The 22,373-nt window shown below is 43.2% G+C and overlaps 1 protein-coding gene across 1 annotated transcript in view; it reads left to right on the top strand.

Moving 5' to 3' along the window:
- Window positions 1–22,373, top strand: part of TBC1D15 (TBC1 domain family member 15) — a 135,398-nt gene that overhangs the window by 94,111 nt on the left and 18,914 nt on the right. Inside the window, exons 10-11 of the mRNA XM_082253108.1 lie at window positions 10,468–10,562; window positions 13,899–14,015. Coding sequence (XP_082109234.1) covers window positions 10,468–10,562; window positions 13,899–14,015 — 212 coding nt within the window. The remainder of the gene's footprint in view (window positions 1–10,467; window positions 10,563–13,898; window positions 14,016–22,373) is intronic.

Here is a 22,373-nt window from a genome sequence, read left to right as displayed (position 1 = left end):
TCAAACTTTTGACTTCTTTCTTTAATAACTACATAACACAGTACTTCTACTTCTACTTTCAGTACTTGAGTAGAATTTTTTTTTCAAAACTACTGGTACTTTTTACTTTTAGTACTTAAGTAGCAAATTTTTTGAAAAAATTACTTGCAATACTTAAGTAAAAAAAATGTTGAATACTTTAGTACTTCCACTTAAGTAACTTTTTCTGCGAGCACTTCCACTTCTACTCAAGTCACTTTTTGATCGAGCACTTGTACTTTTACTCAAGTAGAAATTTTGAGTACTTTATACAAGTCTGCTTCCCCTTTACGTACTTCACACTAGAAAAGCAACACTTTTCATGGGCATTTGTCAAGCATTCTTGTAGCTTTTTTTTTAACGCTTGTCATAAATAGTATGGGCACATTAATGAGTATTGCTTCATCCTTCATAATCAACACATGTAAAATGAGCCACAAGTGACATTTAACTGCAGGAGATAAAAATCAGACAGGGCTGTCCTAATTGACAGAGCTGTGCAAATCTCAGAACTGGAAGGAGGGAAATACAAATCCTTTGGAAAGTAAAACTACTCCCTTTTTTGCATTTCATGTGTGTATGCAGCAATTTGACTGGCATTAATAGCGCTGATAGTCCCTTTTTTGTATTTTATGTGGGTATGCAGCAATTTGACTGGCATTAATAGCGCTGATAATCCCTTTTTTGCATTTCATGTGGGTATGCAGAAATTTGACTGGCATTAATAGCGCTGATACTCCCTTTTTTGTATTTCATGTGGGTATGCAGCAATTTGACTGGCATTAATGGCGCTGATAGTGAACAACACAGCATAATAAATCCTGTACACCAGATAGTGGGTCCTCTGCCCACTTCCTCCACTGATGATGGAACTTCCCCAGCAGAACACTCAGGATAAAGGAAACAAACTCTAATAGTGCTGTATCTTGCTAAAATCAGAGAATAAGGTGTATAATGAGGCGCTGCTACTGGTACATAAGCACATAAAGGTACATAAAATGTATGTGCTTATGTACCAGTAGCAGCGCCTCATTATACACCTTATTTCACATTTAAGTATCACTACTTAAATTGAAGGCAGCTCTACATAATACAGTGTTTTACATCAGGGGGAGGCGCCTTACTCCTTATACTATCCTAAAGTCAGGGAATACCAGCCAAGCTTAAGGAAATGCACTCACATTTATTCAAGTAAAAGCATCAAAATGATATAACAGAGTAACAGGGTCCCACAGCATCCAGATCAAGTAATGATACACACCACCTGGCTCCCCTTTACGTGTTTCACCACCCTCCCTTGTGGCTTCTTCACTTGATCTGGATGCTATGAGACCCTGTTTCTTCATGCATTTTATGCATTAGGATAAAAAAACCTGTGTGTAGCAGCCCCCCCAATATTTATCTGAGCCCCATCTCTATCCAGCGATGTGCACGACTGCCTCGGCCGTCCGGGACTCTCGTCTGATTGGCTGAGACACAGCAGCCACGCCATTGGCTCCCGTTGCTGTCAATCAAAGACAGCCAATCAGGCGAGAGGGGACAGGGCTGAACAGTGCCTCTGTTCCTGAATGGATACATGGAGCTGCAGCTCGGCTCGGGTGCCACATAGCAAGCTGCTTGCCGTGGGAGAACTCAACAGAGGGGATGGGCCAGGAGCAACGAATAGGGACCCGAGAAGAAGAGGATCTGGGCTGCTCTGTGCAAAACCATTTCACAGAGCAAGTGAGTATGACATGTATTTATTAATCTTTAAGAAGAAAAAATAAAACTTTACAAAATACAGAAGGAATTATTGCGCTAACTTATAAAGAAAGTGTAAGCAGCTGACACCAATCACTGAACTAAAGAGAGTGATACATCAATATAAATACAAAAATATGTGCAGCGCTAGCGCTGCACATATTTTTGTATTTATAATAAAACTTTACAATCACTTTAAGCTTGGATGGTATTCTCTTATTCATTTTAAGCATGATACTGCACTATTGGAGATAATTTCCTTTATCTTGAGAGTTCTGTGGAAGCTGGGGAAGTTCCATTATCAGAGGAGGAAGTGAGCAGAGGACCCACTATCTGGTGTACTGTATTTATTACCATTATGTTGTGTTGACCCTTTTGAGTGTCTTGTCCTGAGATGAGCGAGTATTTCACCTGGTGACGGAGCACTCTTGTTATATATGGTGGAGCACATATTGGAATATGAAGATGCGCTAGAGCACTTTATGTATGGATTGTTGAGACTTTATTTACCTAATATGTGTTTCTGTATTTTTCAATATACTGTATCAGTGTTTATAGCAATTTTATAGCACAAGAGTTTATTATTGAATGATTGAATGTTCACTATTGGGCAATGCTATCACAACTTTTTTCTTTACCGATTGCACTATATGTGGGAACACATTTAGTGATAGCAGCAGCCTCAGGTTATATATAGAAATAAGTGGCAGCGTACAACACATTTATTATTTATTTTTTTGCCTGGCATTGAGTTAGAGTTGGAAGAGCTTTCATCTGCCAAATGTTGCTACTGGATTTCTTTTGTATTCGATTATTTACCCTTTGTAGGCATGTACGTTTCCCATGATATAAAATTAAATTTAAATTGGAAAAAGTGTGTCTTACCCACAACAAGCGATATGAATAGTCCAGTCATATTCTTATCTGCTTTAAAATGTAACCGATGAAATCTGGACAAGGCAACTGCCTTTTCCATATTTGATGTATTGGGCCTGGTGTTTTTTAGTCTTTAAAGGTCATATACAGCAGGGCTTGACAAATTTGCCTGAAATCTAGGAGCCAGCTAAAAAAGTTAGGAGCCAGTTTTTTTTTTTTTTTTAAACTAACAACCAAGCTTTATTTAGTAAAACGGACACTAAATTTACACATAAATACGACTAGAACCCCACTCTCCTCTATAGCGCAATTGGATGGAAACAGACTGTCTGTCTGTTTCCATCCGATGCCATCTGATCCGATCCACGGGGTGGATAGAAAATAGAACCACCATCCGTCTGTTTTTGGTGGACAGGATCAGATGGCGGCAGATTACTGCTCCATAGAGCAGAATGAAGGGTCCGATCAGGTCTGCCTGAAAAACTGACAGACGGACCTGATCAGACAGCCCGTGTGAAAGGGGCCTTCGGCTGTGGCATGGCGATGAGGGAAAAAAAAAAAAAAAAGATTATATATATATATATATATATATATATATATATATATATATATTTTTTTTTTTAATAATTGAAAAAAAAATAATAATTTTTATTTTTTTTTATTAATTAAAAAAAAAGGAAAAAATTATTATTATTTCTTTTTTTTAAATTTAAAAAATAAATTAATAATAATAACCACACTCCAGGGAGATGAAACCTGCAAAAACTTCCCTCATCTGTTCCCATTAACAGGCAGTGGAAACAGTCATTACTACCGGCCACCACAAGAGGGCGCCAGTTCCCTATTGGAAGCCTCATCTCACAGAAGAAGGCCGAAAAGCCGGGGCCTTAATTTTCGGACGGCACGGAAGTCCGTGCACTCGAGGAGTAGGTGGGGGCACAAAAGGGACAGGACACCTCTTGCAGGGCACCCCAGGTGCCAGGTCGCTAATTCTAGTCGCAAATGCGACCTGGCGCCCGGGTTTGTCAAGCCCTGGTTATTATACAGTATCTCACAAAAATGAGTACACCCCTCACATTTTTGTAAATGTATTTTATTATATCTTTTCACGTGACAACACTGAAGAAATTACACTTTGCTACAATGCAAAGTAGTGAGTGTACAGCTTGTATAACAGTGTAAATTTGCTGTCCCCTCAAAAAAACTCAACACACAGCCATTAATGTCTAAACCACTGGCAACAAAGGGGAGTACACCCCTAAGTGAAAATGTCCAAATTGGGCCCAAAGTGTCAATATTTTGTGTGACCACCATTATTTTCCAGCACTGCCTTAACCCTCTTGGGCATGGAGTTCACCAGAGCTTCACAGGTTGCCACTGGAGTCCTCTTCCACTCCTCCATGTCGACATCACGGAGCTGGTGGATGTTTGAGAGCTTGCGCTCCTTCACCTTCCATTTGAGGATGCCCCTCAGATGCTTAATAGGGTTTAGGTCTGGAGACATGCTTGGCCAGTCCATCACCTTTACCCTCAGCTTCTTTAGCAAGGCAGTGGTCATCTTGGAGGTGGGTTTTGGGTCGTTATGTTGGAATACTGCCCTGCAGCCCAGTCTCTGAAGGGTGGGGACCATGCTCTGCTTCAGTATGTCACAGTACATGTTGGCATTTATGGGTTCCCTCAATGAACTATAGCTCCCAAGTGTCAGCAGCACTCATGCAGCCCCAGACCATGACACTCCCACCACCATGCTTAACTGTAGGCAAGACACATTTGTCTTTGTACTCCTCACCTGTTTGCCGCCACATGCTTCACCCCATCTGAACCAAATGAGTTTATCTTGGTCTCATCAGACCACAGGACATGGTTCCAATAATCCATGTCCTTAGTCTGCTTGTCTTCAGTAAACTGTTTGTGTGCTTTCTTGTGCACCATCTTTAGAAGAGGCTTTCTTCTGGGACGACAGACCAATTGGTCTGAGCACTGACCGGCTGACCCCCCACCCCTTAAACCTCTGCAGCAATGCCAGCAGCTCTCATATGTCTATTTCCCAAAGACAACCTCCTGTATATGACGCTGAGCATGTGCACTCAACTTTGGTCGACCATGGTGAGGCCTGTTCTGAGTTTAACCTGTCCTGTTAAACCACTGTATGGTCTTTGGTTTCAGGGTCTTGGCAATCTTCTTATAGCCTAGACCATCTTTATGTAGAGCATCAATTCTTTTTTTCATATTCTCAGAGAGTTCTTTGCCATTGCTTGCCATGTTGAACTTCCAGTGACCAGTGTAAGAGAGTGAGAGCGATTACACCAAATTGAACTCACCTGCTCCCCATTCACACCTGAGGCCTTGTAACACTAACGAGTTACATGACAGCGGGGAGGGAAAATGGCTAATTGGGCCCAATTTGGACATTTCCACTTAGGGGTGTACTTACGTTTGTTGCCAACAGTTTAGACATTAATGGCTGTGTGTTGAGTTATTTTGAGGGGAGCAAATTTACACTGTTATACGCGCTGTACACTCACTACTTTACATTGTAGCAAAGTGTAATTTTTTCAGTGTTGTCATATGAAAAAATATAATAAAATATTTGAAAAAATGTGAGGGGTATACTCACTTTTGTGAGATACTGTAAATACTTTTTGATCGCTTTATGTATTCTTTAAAAAAATAAAGTTTCTTTACATAGAATTAGTGCAAGAATGTGGATCTCTGCTTCCTTGGCCTCTGCCTGGGGCATTCGTGTTGCTGGTTGTGGCCTGCTAGGATTTAGAGAAACTTGTGGAGGGTAGCGTGCAGCCGAGGATGGGCAGTTTGCTTTAGAAAACCTATGAGCTGTCACCATAAGATGTCAGTGGCTAACTGCAGCTCTGAATTAATATAATGCGAGTTTCTCACAAGTTTGTTATAACTGCAGTAGATAATAGTAAGCTTGGGAATCTGGGTGAGTGTTTCCGTCAGGATTGCATGGATCACGAGACTGCCTGAATAGAATTACAAATCTTTCCAAGTGTTTATTAGTTTGCCTGGATTGCAGCTGTAAGGCATTTGGGGTTTTATAGAATGATGAACTCTGAAAGCACTGACACTTCCATAGAAATCCGGATGACTAGGTAAGAATTGAAAATGAATCTGGCAGGTATTCTTTAGGCTGTCAGTATTGGCAAATGGTGTAATGCATATGTTTGTTTGGTCACAGTGGGGTTCATTTATTTGACATATTTTTTATTTATTTTTTTTGTTATTCTGAGCTTCTTTTAAAATGAAATGTGAAGGTTTCACATGTGCAGTGAAATCTGTATTGCTTTTTATTTAAGTCAGTGACCTGTGTTTAGTATTGGCACAGAGCAGTGTAGCGCAATACACCGCATAATGTCATGGATGAGGTGGGGAGACGGCTTCTGTGTCACCGTTCTGTTTACCTTGTGCTTCACTTCCCAGCTAGATTTACATGCATACTGCATTTGTTTCTGCAGGACTCTTTCTGCTCAGTTTGTTTGCTCCAGGGCTGTAAGCTGCCTTCCTGCTTACTGTGTAGCTCACTTTCCATTACCCACATCTCTTCTGCTTATCACATCTGATTAGGCAGCTTTTACTGACTGGAAAAGGCTCATACTCCTCTCCAAACATTTCAGCTTACTTAACATGACAGTGATTAAGTAGTGGCTGCAGTAAGTTTATACCCTTGGATGATATATATATATATATATATATATATATATATATTTGTTTCTTGAACAATACCTATTTCTACCAGGGCTGTGTTATTTGTAATGCATGTTATGGAAAAATGTTTGAACCCTTAAAAAATGCCTAACACAAATAGCTCATAAAGGCTAAGTCACACCTAAAAAATATTAAATACAATTATTTTTGCAGGAATAATGTGCGTTTTATTTTTAACATTACTTTTTGGAGACTGCCACCAAAACTGAGAAAGGCAAACATCTGTTACTTAACAAGTCAATAAAGGGGAAATGCCCTGCATCTGAGCACCACAAACCAAAAACACTAAGTTCCAATACCTTCAGTATGCAGCTTCCCCCTCAGGCCTCCCTAACACTTACCTAAGCCCGATCTCGATCCTGCGATGTGCATGAGACCCGAGGCTCTCCCGATTGGCTGAGATGCAGAAGCCATTGGTCCCTCCTGCTGTCACTCACAGCTAGTGAGGTGAGAGGCAGGGCAGAGCTGTGCTCTCTGTGTCTTTTGGACGCAAACAGCTTGCTATGGGGTATTCGGCAAGGGGTAGGGGCACAGAGGACCAGCGGGGACTTGGGAGGAGGAGGATCGGAGCTGCTCTGTGCAAAACCACTGCATAAACCAGGTAGGTATGACGTCCCCCCCCCCCCCTTTACAATCACTTTAATTTTTATTATTCATACCAAACTCACCCATCACCCATGTCTCTATTTTGCTGAGAAATAACTTTTGAAAACACCCCCTAGCATTTCTGGCCATGGCCATCTTAAGTAAGGGCAGATACTTCATGTAGCATTTACTTTATGGAATTAATCTGCCCTTAGCTCAGGCATGCAGACAAAAAGGTGTGCTTAGCTGGAAAAATGACTCCTGGGATGTATAGCATCATTTGCCTAGGCATTGAAACAGGAATAACTGAATAAATTAAAAAAAAAAAGTTTAAAACAAGTAAATATGATATACTGTAGATACTCGAGTATAAGCCGACCCGAATATAAGCCAAGGCACCTCATTTTACCACAAAAAAGTGGGAAAACGTATTGACTCGAGTATAAGCCTAGGGTGGGAAATGCAGAAGCCACTGGACCCAGCTGGACCACCACAAGACACAAAACAGGGGCTGCGGGCATGGTACAGGAGATGCAGGGCTGTGGGCATGGTACAGGAGATGGTACTGGCGATGGTTCAGGCATGGTACAGGAGATGGCACAGGAGATGGTACGGGCATGGCACAGGTGATGGTACAGGCAATGCACAGATGGTACAGGAGATGCAGTGCTGCAGGCATGGTACAGGAGAATGTCCTGTACCATGCCCGCAGCACTGCATTAGGAAATGCAGGGGCTATGGAGGAGTCTCACTTACCTGACGGTGAGGCGCCTTACATTTAAAAATGGCGCCGGCCGACACCAAACGTCACTGCGCATGCGCCGCTGATGCTTGGGAAAGCCCGTACACGTTCGGCTATTCTCGTGCAGATGGCGCATGCGCGGTGACGTGTTGGTGGCGGGCGGCGCCATTTTTAAAAGGTAATTGAGCCAGTGACTCGAGTATATGCCGAGGGGGGCTTTTTCAGCATAAAAAAACATACTGAAAAACTTGGCTTATACTCGAGTATATACGGTACTTTCCTATCTATTGACGAATGCTAGCAGCATGAGGATTAAAAATAGTCAATGTTGATTGAGAGAGTGTAGTTCCACTTTAAATTCAATTCAGTATATGAGAAAGTACGGGGCAGCTGACCAAAGAATATATATATATTTTTTCTTTTTTTTGCGTAGGAGCCTGCAAAGCATTGCATTTCAACTCTACTGGGAAGGCTGTCCACAAGGTCTAGGAGTGTGTCTATGTGAATGTTTGACCATTCTTCCAGAAGCGTATTTGTGAGGTGTTCTTTCTGATTGAGGTCAGGACTCTGTGCAGGCCAGTTAATTTCCTCCACCCCAAACTTGCTAACCCATGTCTTTATGGACCTTGCTTTGTGCACTGGTCCAAATCATTTGGTGGAAGGGGGATTCTGGTGTTGTTTTTTAGGGGTTGGGCTTGGCCTCTTAGTTCCAGTGAAGGGAAATCTTAAGGCGTCAGCATACCTGTTCCAACATGACTGCACACCAGTGCATGAAGCAAGGTCCATAAAAACACGGATGAGGGGTAGAGGAAGTTGACTGGCCTGCACAAGCTCTGACCTCAACCTGATAGAACACCTTTGGGATGAATTAGAGCGCAGACTGCGAGCCGGGCCTTCTCTCCAACATCAGTACCTGAAATCACAAATGCGCTTCTAGAAGAATAGTCAAATATTCCCATAGACACACTCCTAAACCTTGTGGACAGCCTTCACAGAAGAGTTGAAGCTGTTATAGCTGCAAAGGGTGGGCCAACTCAGTATTGAACCCTACTGAATTAGAGTGGGATGCCATTAAAGTTCATGTGCCAGTAAATGCAAGCGTCCCAATACTTTTGACAAGTGTGTGTGTGTGTGTGTGTGTGTGTGTGTTCAGTCAGTGGTTAGCCCAAGGCTTGACAAATCCAGAAACTGCGTCCTGGCACCTAGGTTTCTGTCAGCCCAATTTCCATTGCCCGACCCCCTGAACGTGCAGCTGATCCTTCTCTCTTCCCCTGGCTGGTCTTCGCTACTCAGGCAGCCGCTGTCCCCTCCTCCTCTTCTATGCCCGAGCAGGGTCTGAGAATGAAATGCTTTTCTCTTGGGGAGCCGTGCCCAAGCCCCAAGCTGACCTTCCTCCCCCTGTAGCTCACCTGCACTGTGCAGGGGGGGTCGGGGGGGGATGGGGGAACTGGCAGTCTGATCCAGCTCCAACATCTGAAAACAAAAAAAGGGACACGCGCCCCCTGAAACCACCCAGTAAGAAAGCTCCCCCAACCAGCAGCATGCCCGCCTCCAGTCCCCACCATGTGCAAATTCAAGAGCTGCATTCTCTGTCGTCCAAAATAAAGCCCTTTTTTTTTCTTTTTTTTCTGTCTGTTTGGACTTAGAGTTAAGTGGATGTAAAATGGACACTCTTCCGTTTACATCCACCTTCCCAAAGACCTCTGATCAAGTCCGTCTGTCAGTTTTTAAATCAAATGTGATCAGAAAGCCCATGTGAAAGGAACCTTCAGTTTTTACATGACAGAATGAAGAATTGAAATGGGCAATCATCATTAAAAAAAAAATGTTATGGACATGCATTTTGCAGAACTGATGAGTCCAGTGTTCTGGGACGTGATAAAATTCCACCTTTTGGCATTTTAACTAGAGTTTAGGCACATATTTATACACAATAAACTACTACTTTACAAATCTGTTGTCTGATATGCCACACAGCGCTGTACAGAGCATCACGGAGATCTTGTTTGCTGGATTATTATACTTGAACCAGTGTAGCATTGAATGTGATATAATCTGGCAGTTGTTTTTCATCTGACCACCAGGAGGCACTTTGTCACAATTGTCTAATTTTTTTTTTTTTTTTTTAATTAAATGGATAATGTACGTGCGCATCAACTTTATATAACAAGCTAGGTTCCCCCGTTCTGCAGATTTTACTTGAAAATACTCATTGTCCTATATTCTCGAGCCAAGTTTAGGCTTATCAGCTCTATTCAGAAAATGAAAAGGACTATTCAGGCATTGCCTTCACATCCGAAGCATGTATATTTCTCTGCTTGTGGATAGACAGACCTTTTCTACATTTATGGCTCATTACATTAAATAGTTTTATTCAGCTCTGGACACAGTGATCAGATAGGAGAAGGGAGAAAGTCATTTAAAGTAGAATAAAAGCTCCAGTTTTTCCCTTAATTCGATTAACCTTTTTTTCCCTACATTGCGCTGTATAACAAAGCTGGGGAGTAATCTTTTTCTCTTGACATTTTTATTAGTGCTCACTTCTACATGGTAATTAAAGTGCCATTTCACGGCATTGTCTAATGTTTTATTTCAGTTTCTTCACAGAGAGAACAGCGTAAACTGATAATATAATTTATTTTCCATAAATGTATTAAGACCTAATGTGGGATTCTTTACCTGAGCAAACTTATTTTGGAATTGTTATAGCTAGATTGGCTTGGCCGGGGCATTTTTTCAATAGCTATTGTAATTGGTATCCCCCTAATTCTTTTATTCAGAGACGAGTATTTTCGAATGAAACTCCAGTGGAAGTCGGTCAGTGAAGAACAAGAAAAGCGCAATTCAAGACTAAGAGACTACAGGAGTTTAATAGGTTTGTTCAGAAAGGAATGTGTTTGTACTGTTGAACTTGCAGTTACATTGGAATGTATTAGGGGTTGTCTACTCACCCCCCAATTTTTTTTTTATTTATACTGTTTTTGGAGGTTGGTCAGTGTGGTAATCACTGCTGAGCAAAACAACAATCCTTTTTTTTAATTTTTTTTTCGTAATTATTTTTTAATCAACAAAATCTTGAATCTGTACTTTAAACACAGGAATGTGCTACTACAGAGTTTTTTTTTTTTTTTTTGCAGATTTGTTTTGCGGATGATGTTTTTTTTTTGGTGTGTTTTTGATGTGTTTCTATGCTTTTGTGGGTTTTTTGTCGGCGGAGGAGACTAGTTAAACACAAAACCCTTCCAAAATTGCAAAAAAAAAAAAAAAAAACCCGTACATATGCTTTGATGCATTTTTTATGTGGTTCCATTGAAGTCTATAAAGCCAAAAACATACCATGCTGCATATAAAAAAAGTCACTGCACCTTCTATAAAAACGCACAGCTGGAAGCTGCATACCTATGAATGGGACTTATAGGAAATAATGTTAAACAGATTGTGGTGCATTTCTGCAGATCTGCAAATGTACAAAAAAATGCACAGATGTGAACCTAGCTCAAAGCAGAAGTATGGGATGTAAAAAAACAAACATTCATACTCTCCCACCTTGCTGCAGCATCCCACACCAACTCTAAAACTGAGAGTGATCACATGACCGCTGATTAATCAGTACTTGATTTGCTTCAAGCAGAGAGCAGTGACTGTCAGTCAGCGTTCTCCGTTCTGCTCCTCCAGCTCTCATTGCAGCACCAGGCTGGGGAGAGGGGGGCACGGCTAGTTTGGGCTCTCAGCCCTGTGCGGAAAGGCAGAGCCAACTGGCAGGCAGTAGGGGGGATCCTGACAATACTTCCAGAGCCTGGCACGGCCCTGCCCTTTCAGCTGATAGCAGGCTATATCCCACTATTATCTGATTCTGCATCACAAAAGAAGGAAATGAGTGTTCTCCTGTGACCCACCAGAGAAGTATGGCCAAAAAAAACTTTGGCCATACTTCTCTTTTAAAGCGGAGTTCCAGCCATTTACTCACCTGTCCAACGGTCCAGCGATGCGGCCGCCGGAAGCCTCCATCCTCTCCCTCGGCGCCGGCATCACTGCTGTGGGCACCCGGCTGTTACAGTTTGCGGCTTCACAGCCGGGTACCCACTGCGCATGCGCGAGTCGCGCTGCGCGCCGTGATTGGCCAACAATCTTCTGGGACCTCTGACGTGTCCCAGAAGATTGCAGGGAGGGAGGGGGAGAGGAGAACTTCCGCTCAGGGCGCCGCGGCGCTCCGAGTGGAAGTGGGAGCGGGTACCTGTCAAAACTAGGTACCCGCTCCCCCCCCCCCCAAAAAATGACCTGCCAAATGTGGCATGTCGGGGGGTCAGGACTCCCTAAAGCGGAAGTTCCACTTTTGGGTGGAACTCCGCTTTAAGGTAGACAGCTGATATTTTCTACCACATTGATTTGTTCATAAATCAAACCCTGTACTAAGCTGAAGTTTATATGGTTCCAAATGACAGGTGCTCTTTAAAGTACACCTAAAAGGCTAAACTGGTCCTAGATCTAGTTATGATGTTATACATAAGCCTGGTAAAGTGAAAAATCGTAATTTCTCTCTGAGTGAGCCTCCATTTGTGATTCACATGTTCCCCTTCCCAGGCACTACAACTCACAGTGGAAGGATTTCAGCAACGGAGACTGTGCTGCCAATCCAGAAAGCAGTGGGCGGGGATAGGTGCTGCATACTGATTGACAAGCTACCGGATTGCGAATCAGTAGAGACAATACTGTAGCTGCACCCCCTTCAATAGCTTTTAATCCCACTGCAGTGCATGCAGGTGACAGTATTGCTCCTAATTTAGGAATAAGTGCAGCAGCATCACTGGAAGATGCACAGGGTAGACTTTACTGGTAGGACAAACCGGCATTTTTTAGGACTTTGCAGGGGAACTATGGGGAAACTGTAAATGCAGATGCACCTATAAAGCAGGACTTCAGTTTGCCTCAGTTGCTACCATTATGGCGCTTGTGCAAATGTGTCCTGGCAGAGCCCTTTCAGCACATTAGCGCACACTCAGGGGATTTTCTGCGCATGTACAGAGACAGGGAAGGTCTCAAGGAAGAGTCTCAAATTTCCTTGATAGCAGCCTTTGTCTGTGCGCGTGGGTAACTTTGCGCATGCACAGATGGATGGGGAACCTGGTGCATGCGTGAATGTTTTGCAGGGCTTTCTCGGGACCTGGGCCCTGTGGCACACCTGCACCAATGCACATGGGGCCGGAAGAAGTTCTTTCCAAGGCAGGAAACGCAGAACTGATTCTTTGCAGCACAAATACATTTCTTTTTTTTTTTTTTTTTTTTAACAATGTCCATTTGTAAGAAAAGGAGTAGGAAGCAGGGCAGCATAAGGTGCCCTTTCGGGGGAAGGTCCGCTTAAAGTGCGAAGTACTGAAGCACAGTCTTTTTTAAATGGTAGTTCTTGATCTTCTGGTGAAGCCCCACATGGTTCTTTGCTATTTTTCTTTAACTGTTGAATGCACACCCCACTGCACTTAATCAGTTGTCCTGATCAATTCCTGACTTGTTTATCAGTCAGAGATACCAAAGTGGTTTTGAACATTTAGCTATTCAGTGAACGATCAGTAGAGGGCAGTCTTTATGTTGTTCCTCCCATGCCTTCAGTCAAGCTTGCTGAAGATATGTGGCTGACTGGAGCATATAAAGCTTGTATTGTTTGCCGTGGCAGCTGATCATGTTTCTCATTCTCTGTCCTACATTAGCGATCAAAAACATAGGACCTGATTACTACAGCTTTGTGTTTTTTTTTTTTTTTTTTTTAAGATGTGCCTTTTCCATTGAAATTTTAGATTGCACATGGTAATCATTTGTGTTGATAGGTAAAATTTCAGCTGTATGGACAACATGTTCTGTATACTGTTTTCATGTTCTGTATAATGTTTTATTTGTCGGCACAGTCTTGTGTTTTCACATTGAGCCTTTGCAGGTTGGATGAACATGCAGAAATCCCCAGAATAAAAATCAGCATTGTTACATAAAGATGTATTCGGTTAATGTGAAATCTAAATCAGCTTAATGTAGCGCTGCCCTTTGAATGATCTGAAGTGCCCTGTAATGCATTCCTCCCTGGCATTCATTATGAGGAGCTGTCATTCTAAGCTCTCCGACAGAAGTATGCCAAACACTCTGTGCACACCAGATATGGCTTTGTTGTAAATTAGCCATTCCTCTCTTAAATATTTAATGTCATTTTCTTTATCCATCATGCTAGAGAAAGATGTGAACCGCACAGACCGAACAAACAAGTTTTATGAAGGGCAAGATAATCCTGGATTACTTTTACTTCATGACATTTTGATGACGTATTGTATGTACAATTTTGATCTTGGTAAGTGCATATTCCATTTTCTACCAAGGAAATGTCTTTAGTTTTAATTAGTATAACTTTCTCGGTGCTAGGGGAAGAAAAATGCAACTCTTTTCCCATATCGCTTGAATGTCAAAAGGCTTGTGTTTTTTTTTTTTTTTTTTTTTTTTTGAAGAGATGAGAGAAGTGTTTTCATCTGACACAAAAGTTGAAGACACACTGAAAAAATGTTAGGCCTTTCTTCAGGATCTGCAATCATCTCAATATGCCAACACATGTTTTACACTTTTGTAAGAATACATCTCTGGGAACTAGGATTTGACATTTATTTTTCTTTGTAAGATGGGTACGAAAAAGCAATGATGATGTTGTGTGTAATAAGACGACTGTTGAGTAAGTTATGGGGTACATAACTTGACTTTGCTCTGTGCCTTTTTAACTTCTTCAGGACCAGAAGGTTGCACTTTTTTTTTTTCTGTCCAGGACATTTTTTCAGTTTTCAGTGCTAGAATAGTTTAACAATTGTTCAGTCAATTAACCTTTTTTTAAAAAGATAGAGCTTTCTTTCTTGATGTATAATCTTTTTTATTAAAGGTTTTCAGGTTACAAAAAAAATGTATAGAAATTATAGAAAAGCGTGATAATAATAAAAAAAAATCATAAGAACAAATTGATCCAATTTGCACAAAATTACGTACACGTAGAATATGCATTTGTAAAACTTAGGGGTTCACAGACAAAGACTGTAAGTACAGTCCCTTAATTCAGGAGTGAAACAAATCATCTGCCAAATAATTACTACAGAGGGAGAAGGATCCTGAATGTAAACCCAATCAGAGGTTAACAGCAGGCGTTATATTCTAAAGAGACAGAGGACATACATAAGTATCGTAAAGTAAAACAATATGGAAAAAAAAAATAGTCGGTGCCCAGATTGTGAACCCAGAGAATTAGAGGGGGGGGGGGGGTAATGAGAAAAAGATGGGGGAAAAAAAGGGGGGGGGGAGTTAGGGTAAAGAGACGAAGAGGTCATCTATGGCTCTGTTCCCAAGCCAGTCAGAGACGAGGAGGGATGGGGGAGACTACAAAGTATTGTAGAAAAGCATCGGCGGTACAGAAATATTCCAATTGGAGCCAGGCAACAGGGAGTCTCTTGAGAGGTTTTTCTTTAGCATGTATCATCTGTTGAATGGGGTGTAGATCGCTCATTTCACAGACCCTCTCAGACATAAGAGGGCACATCGGTTTTCGCCAGTTCTCGCGGATGTGATCCTGTGTCATAACAGATCCTCATGATTGGCTTTAAAGGAGCCCAGGAGTAGAAGGAAGGTAAGAAGGGGTAGATACATATATTAGGTTGTAAGGGTGTATCTATAATCCTATTATAAATTTGGAAAGCTTTCTTTCTTTAGTTTTTAATAACCACTGCTTCTTCTTTATTTTTTTTAAAATAATGTTTCTGTTACTTAAGGTTTCAAATAAACTTATCAAATAAAATGCCAGTATGAACATCCCCATAATAACCCCTTTTTGGAAAGTGGACACCAAAGTTGATCACTGTTTTTGGGAATAAAGAAATATGCTGGTATATAGGTGTTTAAAAAAAAATAAAGGTGCTCTTGGCTTTTGAAAAGATTGCAATTGCATGGTGCGCAATGGCTACATGTCATGGATAAATCCAAAACACTTTAACCCCCCCCCCCCCCACCTTCCCCAAATAAAAAAGAAGCAATACTACAATCATTGGCACCTTAACCACTTGCCATCTGGCTCAATTTTGACCATTTTCTCATTTTAAAATCAGCATTTTATTTCATTTAATTTTTTTGCTAAAAAGGCACTGAAAATAGAGGCCCTGGAGAATAACACGGTGGCTGTTGTAATTTTTTATGTCACACAATATTTACACAGCATTTATAAAATGCAAGTTTTCAGGAAAACATTTTCTTAAATGTATTTTATTGCACTCACAAAGGGGTTGATTTACTGAAACAGGTGAGTGCAAAATCTAGTGAAGCTCTGCATGGTAGCCGATCCGCTTCTATCTAACAGCTGCACCACCTTCTAGTTTTAGTAAATCAACCCCAATGTAATACTGCTGGACTGGGCAACGGGCTGGATAATCTAGATCCAGTAGTCACCCCAGTCTGGCCAGCGAGCACACACAGACCTCAGCTCTGCGATACGTCGGCCGTGACATAGCCCCAATAGAATGGGGCTGGCCTGCGAGTGAAATGCCTTACGAGGTCGCTTACGACTGGGTCTCGGTCCGAATCGCAGAATTCTTCCTGGCCCCCTGTCTCCTGCCTGGATCTGTCCTTGAGGCCTTGTCTCCCTCCTTGGTCCCTGTAAGCCTTGTGAGGCCGCCATATTGTTGTAGCCTGTGTGTTTCTATGCACGGTGGCCATGTTTGTGTAGTCCGGCGGTCATTTTGTTGTGGTTGCGGCGGCCATCACAGTGGAGCCCTATGGGTGACGATTTCGGCAGTGGGAGCCCCTCCTCATTCCTCTGGTGCTGACTCCTGGATCATTTTACTTCCTGATCGCCACATGGGGGGGCTGCAGGTGCTGTTTTCTGCAGGTGGGGAGTCTGGTAGGGTCCTTTCCCTCTCTGCTGAGGATCGCTTGGTGCTTTGTGCCTGGTGACCAGTCTGGTGCTGCCAGCGCAGTGGTGGTTGTCTCTTAGCAGTGTTTTACACTTTTTGTGGGGTCCCTCTGGTGAGTCATGAAATCTTTGGAGCACGTTTCCCCACCTGATCCCTTCTCTGAAGCTGCGGGCCCCTCCGGGTCCCAACCATCCATCCATGCACTGACGGCGGTCCTGGAGTCCCTTGTGTCCTGGGTGACAGGCTAGCAAAAAAGCGATCGTAAATCTGATTTGGCCACCGCGGACGTGGGTCACCCTGCTGGGTCTGAAATCACGCGCATGGAATCCTCAGAATAGTGAGGATGATTCCTCCACGTCTGCGTCAAAGCGCTTTACTAGGCGTTACCCCTATGAGGAGCCCCTTCTTAAGATGTGGACTGTGCCACCGGTGGTGGACCCTCCAGTTTCCAGATTAAACAAGGCAACCCTGATTCCGGTTTAAGAGTCCTCCGCCTTTAGGGATCTGGCTGACTGGAAGGCGGAGACTGTGGCCCGCGCTGTGTACACTCTGGCTGGTTCGGCAATGAGGCCGGTATACACCATTGCCCTAGTGTCGCAAACTCTGACCGAGTGGGCTAGGGTCCTACACCGTGACTTGGAGGGGGAACAGCTTCCCCCTGCCTTTGCTGAGCTGGCGGACCAGCTGGTCCAGGGGCAGCAGTTTATCTGTGATGTCTCGTCTTTATTTTTGTTGTACATAAAATTGCCGCAAGCACCCAATGATTTACCCCAAAAATGTATGTTCTTTGATATTTATAGAGGAGGTGAACAATTTCCTAATTTGTCAGTAACCCAACCTAAAAAGGTAAACTGCACTAACCTCCACCCAGTGGTTAAGATGTAGAGCCATGGCCCCATAGGTTTCAGGGCCTGTTCACACCAGTACGCATTGCCATTCATTCTGTATGACATCCCAGCACACCTTCTCAATGCACTTGCATTGCAGCACAATGCATTGTGTTGCAGCACACTGCTCAAAATACTGCCTGCTGCATGGTTTACGGTGGTTTGTGGTGCGTTTTGGGAGCACTTTCTAATAAATGAGCTCTTATAACACAACATACATTAACACATGTCGCCACCTTTACCCAGCTCTCCTGTCCAATCGGGAACCCAGGATTGCTTGGGAAGCAACAAGATTTTGTCACTCCCAGTTTTGGTTCTGTTTACCTGGACGTTAACAGCCAGGTAAGCAGCTAATCCGACTGAGCTGTGTCTGATCGACTGCATTGGAGGCCAGAGGAGAGATCTAGGGTCTAATAGACCCTAGATCTCTCCATAAAGAGGACCTGTCGTGGCCCATGCTATCACAAGGGATGTGGATAAAGTTGAAAAAAAGTTTTAAATCTAAATATTAATAATGGAAAAAATAAATAAAATAAAAGCACCCCATCCCCCTGTGCTCACGCACAAATGCAAAAGCATACGCAAGCCCCACATGCATATGTAAACGGTGATCGCACCACAAGTGGGATTTCAGTGCGAACTTCTGCGCGAGAGCAATAATTTTCGCTCAAGCCCTCTTGTGTAACTCTAAAGTTGTAACCTGTAAAGGCTTTTAAGTGTCGCCTATGGAGATTTTTAGGTACCATAGTTAGGTGTCATTCCACGGTCGTACTCCATTTTAAAGTGTAACATGTTGGCTATCTATTTACTTGCCATAATATCTTTTATATTACAAAAAAAACTCGGTATTATATAGTGTTTGTGTATAATAAATTTAATTAAAGTGTATTTTTTCCAAAAATAATTGCGCTTGAAAAACTGCTGTGCAAATACCGTGTGACAGAAAAAATTACACCACCTACCATTTTTTTCTTTAGGGCCTCTACTAAAATATATATATAATGTTTAGAGGTAGTAGAAGTAATTTTCTAGCAAATAAATGTAAAATTGTGAGAAATGTCAGAATTGGCCCAGAGTTGAAGAGGTTAAAATCTAGATCACCCTTCTATTTATTCTATGATGGCCTGTATATGAACTACAAGTTCTAAAATGTTTAGATGCAGGACTGGCAGTTCCTGTAGCTGTAAAGATTTGTAGAGTTGTCTGGTGAACATGACCATTGCTGTGTTTGTATTTGAGGCAATAGGCTCAATTTAAACTATAGAATTTTCGGTTTGGCTGCAGTGTAACTAATGAAGGGCTGGAAAATAGCTGGCAGCCACATAGTGACAGTATTTAAAGTTTACTGCTGGTGCCTAGGTATTCTGAATGTTCTGCAACACTTTAATGGGAAACCTATGATTTGCAGACTGGGCTGCCTGCTGATTTCTGTAATACTTTGTCCTTTTCTGCTAATATGTGGGATATCAGCACAGGTAATAATATAAAGGTACACAAGGGCTAGTTTAAAGTGTTACTAAACCCAGGGCCCTACACTCACTATATCTGGCCTCCCACAGTACACATAACATGGAAATGCAATTAATTTAGTAAATATAAAATGCTAAATACCTTTTCTCATCAGCAGTATATAGCAGTCTGGTGACTTCTATTAGTGTCCGGCCGAGCACTGGTTAAAGCTTGTAGAAGGATTTTCTCTGTCGCTCATTGACAGACGTAGACGTAGGGCAAATCCGGACTGTCCAGACTGAAAGTCAGGAGTCATACAGCCTCGTAGGACAGTCAGAGGAGAATTAAAAATTGGATTTTTGTAAGATCTTACCGTAAAATCCTTTCCTCTTAGCTCATTGACAGACGTAGTCCTCTTTGATTCTCATCAATAGGGTTATGCTGCCTCCGCAGGAGTAGGACTAGGCAGAAAGAAAAACGTTCTGGCTCCACCCTAGGGGCAGTCCCAGAGGGTATATCCTCCCTCTCTCTGCTACAGGATGTCAGTTTTTTTCTGTCTAGTCATGACACTCCAGCAGGCTTGGTTTGGGAGCTAACACTTTAAACAAACCTCGGTTTGGGAGCTGACACTCTAGCAACCTTGGTTTAGGAGCTGACACTCCAGCAGGCTTGGTTTGGGAGCTGATACTTCAGCAAGCCTTGGGTTCTCTAGCAAGGAAGCCGAGTTCGATTTGCTATAGTAAACACATAGGAGGTATAGCCTACCTTAGATCGCCATACTCCCGCAGGCCGACAGGCCGCCATCAGCTGTTTTCAAAGCATGCAGGCCGCTGTACTGGGGGAGCCACGCTAGATCGGCAGTCCGCCGCCATTTTGTTGTAGACCGCATGTCTGCATTGTCTACACAAGCCGCCTGCAGGTCACGCAGGCCGCCATTTTTTCGTAGCCTATTGTCTCCTGCATGGGGGCGGCCATGTTTGATGTGCCCAGCAAACCTCGAGGAGCAGCTGGGAACGCCGGAAGGCGTACACAGGGGGCGGAGCCACTTCCTTTCACCCGGGAAACCTAGTGCAAGACTTCCCAGTCTGCACAAGACAACGCTGACAGCAGTTTTAATAAGAAACTTCTTTGCATCTGGTGGTGAGCCCTTGGGGTCTCTCTCTCTCTGTGGGGGTCCAAAGCAGGTACGCTGAGGGGCGCTATTGCGCTGGTGAATTAAAAAAGGTATTTTTTTATTTAAAAAAAAAAAAAAAATGTTTTCTTTTTTACTGGCAAAGTGTCCTGGATTATCATGGACCCTGCCACACATGTATCTCCACCTGATCCCCTCGAAGTGGCTGCAGGACCCTCCAGTTCCCCACTTAATAGTGAGTCATTGTCAGCAGTTTTGGAAACTTTTTGTCTATCCCGGGTGGAATTGGCTTGTCAGGGACATGGCGCAAGGAAGCGACCCCCGCCTACCCCCATTTTCATCTGAAACTTCAGGTTCAGACTGTCTCTTCAGACAGTGAGGAAGATGTTTCGGCATCTACCATAGCCCGAGAGGAAGCGTTAGTAACGCATTAATTGTATCTGTTCGGAGGTTACACCATCAGAAGTAGCTGATACTGAGATCCCATTTGGTACTAATAAACGCACCAAAATGGCAAAAGTATTTCCCTTACCCAAGTGTTTCGGTAATGTAACTAAGGAGGAATGGGGTCATCCAAGACGAGCCCCTACTATTTCCTAAACGCATTAATAGGCGTTATCCGTTCGAGGAATCATTCCTCAAGAGATGGATAGTACCATCTGTGGTGGATTTTCCAATCTCCAGATTGAACAAAGCTACGGTTATCTTATTGGAGGATGCTCCATCCTTTAAAGATGATCGTAAGGTGGAAGCTGTGTCTCGCGCCATCTTTTCCCTAATTGGGTCAGCTTTCAGACCAGTAATTGCTATTGGTCTAGAATGGACCAAGTGGCTTAGAGGGGAGAGATATCCCCCAGGCGGTATCAGATCTGGTGGAACAGATGATACAAGAGTTACAGTTTGTCTGCGACGTTGCACTAGACGCCACTCCACTATTGGGGCGAGCATCAGTTTCAGCAGTGGTCCTCAGGCGTACACTGTGACTAAAATATTGGTCGGCAGACCAAGGCTCCAAGGAAGCTTTGGTTAAAACTCCCTTTTCAGGGTGTGCGCCTATCTTGGGGCCAATTTAGATGAGATTATTAAGGATCTCACTAGAGGAAAGAGCACTTTCTTGCCACAAAGTACTAAGGGTAAAGGATCCCGTCAGAGACGGGCGCCTTCTTTTTCCGCTCATAAAAAGTTTTTTCGCCCCACGGGCGAAAAAAGCAAAGTCCTCCAAAACTCCTTCGGGAGGTTTTTTTAAGGGGCGTTGGTCGGGCAAGCAAAAGCCCGGCTCTTCCAGACCTGAAGATAAGACTACTAAAGCCTGAAGGTGCGCCCCCGCCCATAGCTGGGGTAGGGGGACGTCTTCGCCGGTTTCCGGATCCATGGCTTTCCAGAACCTCGGACAAATAGTTCGCGAGGTCATACGGTCAGGTTACAAGATTGTATGTCAATCTCTCCCAGTGCGATTCTTCCTTTTCAATGTTCGACTATCCCCGGATCGCTTAAGAGCTTACGGGGGGCAGTCACGGATTTAATGCAACAAGGAGTGGTGGTCCACGTTCCTTGGACAGAGCATTTCAAGGGTTCTATTCAAACCTTTTCACAATACCCAGAAAAGAGGACAAGGTGCGTCCAATTCTGGACTTAAGAGCATTCAATCTTTTTTGTCAGGGTACAAAAATTCAAGATGGAGTCCATTCGCACAGTAGCGGCCTCCCTGCGTCAGGGAGATTTTCTGGTGTCCATAGACATCTAGGATGCCTATCTTCACTTTCTTATTTATGCAGGACATCAGCGTTTCCTGCGTTTTTCCGTAGAAAGAGTATTATTATCAGTTTGTGGCGTTACTCTTTGGTCTCGCCTCGACTCTCCGGGTCTTCACAAAGGTGATGGCCCCAGTCTTGACGTTGTTACGACAACGAGACATATCGATTCTAGGTCACCTAGACGATCTTCTGCTCCGTGCGGCTCTATTACTAAACTTAGAGATCACCATGACCTCTTTTACAAGAGTTCGGGTGGCTGGTGAACCTGCAGAAGTCATCTTCGGTTCCCACCAAGAGACTGGAATATTTGGGTCTAATTTTAGACACATCCAGGCTTGCATGAAGGTCCTGGGTTTGATGGTGGCTTCCTTTGAAGCAGTACCATTTGTCCAGTCCCATATCCGAATCCTTCAAGAAGAGATTCTTCTCAAGTGTAACCGGAATCCAGATTCCAGGACTATCGGATCCAGCTGAGCAAGCGGACCAGGGAGTTCCTGGTCTGGTGGCTTCGGTCTCCGATGCTCAGCCAGGGGAGGTCATTCCTACCAATAT

The sequence above is a fragment of the Pelophylax lessonae genome (genome assembly GCF_965119305.1).
Source record: "Pelophylax lessonae genome assembly, chromosome: 4".
Lineage (NCBI taxonomy): Eukaryota > Metazoa > Chordata > Amphibia > Anura > Ranidae > Pelophylax > Pelophylax lessonae.
This window is presented reverse-complemented; position numbering and strand designations above follow the sequence as displayed.